Source organism: Otolemur garnettii, unplaced genomic scaffold (assembly GCF_000181295.1).
Source record: "Otolemur garnettii isolate 467f Iridium unplaced genomic scaffold, OtoGar3 scaffold00127, whole genome shotgun sequence".
Classification (NCBI taxonomy): domain Eukaryota; kingdom Metazoa; phylum Chordata; class Mammalia; order Primates; family Galagidae; genus Otolemur; species Otolemur garnettii.
In genome coordinates, this window is record NW_003852522.1 from 4,059,346 (window position 1) to 4,060,983 (window position 1,638).

The 1,638-nt window shown below is 46.8% G+C and overlaps 1 protein-coding gene across 1 annotated transcript in view; it reads right to left on the reverse strand.

Moving 5' to 3' along the window:
• RDH8 (retinol dehydrogenase 8 (all-trans)) overlaps positions 1-1,638 on the reverse strand; it is an 8,409-nt gene that overhangs the window by 2,459 nt on the left and 4,312 nt on the right. Inside the window, exons 2-3 of the mRNA XM_003797972.3 lie at positions 773-934; positions 148-327 (exon numbers count right to left, since the gene is read on the reverse strand). Coding sequence (XP_003798020.1) covers positions 148-327; positions 773-934 — 342 coding nt within the window. The remainder of the gene's footprint in view (positions 1-147; positions 328-772; positions 935-1,638) is intronic.

Sequence of the window (1,638 nt, forward strand, 5' to 3'; positions counted from 1 at the left end):
AGCCATTCAGAATCTTTCTTAACACAGTTCTCTAGACTCATTTGGAATATGATCTACAACCTATTTGTCATACTTCCAGTCTGGGGAAAGTCAGACACGGTGGCAAGGGGTAGGGGGAATTTTCAGGGGTGGGCCCCCATAGCTCACCTTGCAGCCCCATGACACTGCTGACCACAACGATGTGGCCCTGCCGCCTCCTCTTCATGCTGGGAAGCACAGCTTTGACCAGGCGGACAGCCCCGAAAAAGTTGGTATCAAAGACGTTCTGCATGGCAGCTATGCTGATTCCCTCCAGGGGCCCCACCATGCCCATTCCAGCATTATTCACTAAGGGAGGTATTCTGAGTGTTACCTTGAAGTCCCTCACCCTTCTTAGTGTTACTTTGGGACACTCTCTGAATCACCCCAAGTCTAGGGTATCTTGGGCAGACAAATGTGAAGATCTGATGATCTTTAAAATCAATTCAACATTTGTTGTAGTGATCCCTGAGCGCTGAGTGGAAAGAAGGGCCATTGGGGATCATGTCCTCTGTGATGCATGAGCAACTCAGGACTGACCCCAGTCTGCATCAAGACACTCATGCCCACCCTCCTTTAGAACTTTAGGGCCCAAAAGTTTTTTCTTCGTCATGCTCCCTTCCCCAAGTGACTCAGCAAAGTAATTTTCCTAACCACATATGGTTTTCCCCATATGTGAGAATTTTTTATTCCATAAAATCCACCCCACCCCCAGGCCTCACTGTATTTCTAGTGTTGAGCCACAAAGTCTCACCCAGCACGTCCACTTCTCCTCCTGGGATGCAGCTGAGACACCGGGCCACTGACTCATCACTGCACACATCCAATTGGGCCACAGTGAGTGTCTGCCCCAGAGCCTCCCTGGCGGCTGCCTCCAGTGACTCCTTCTTTCCCAGGTCCCTCATGGTAGCTACCACTGGGGAGAGAGAGTAGAGCTGCTACAGGCCCTAGGCTTGTTTCCCCATTTGGGGGCTTTCATGTTTCTGTGGTCTTGCATTAGATGTCAGTCACAGAGGGATCCAGACCTGGGAATTTACACACCTTCATTTACTGCTCAGCTAACAAATGCAAACTTGTGTACACATGTTGACATATGCCCACATCCATTCTTCCATTCATCAATGCAAGAGACACTTATTGAGCATCTATTATATGCTATGCCCTATTCTATATGCTGAGACTATTGCACAAAATCGGACAAAGTTCCCACCACCATGGAGTTCATAGCCTAGTAGGTTAGATAATAAATATAGAAGTATAAAACAGAGTTCAGCCTCTACTCAGATTTAGCTCATGCCTGTAATCCCAGTGATTTGGGAGGTCAAAGTGGGAGAATTACTTGAGGTCAGGAGTTTGAGACCAGCCTCAGCAACATAGTGAGGTTCTATCTCTACAAAACATCAAAAATATTAAGTGTGGTGTTGGTGTTATGCACCTGTTGTCTCAGCTACTTGGGAGACGGAGGTAGGAGGATCCCTTGATCTGAGGAGTTCAAGATTGCAGTGAGCCACTGTACTCAAGCCTTGGGTGCCCTGCCTCTAAAGAAAATAATTTTAAACCTTCCAAATTTCTATGAATAAAAAATGCATACATGCTAATAGCCAACATGCATGCATATAT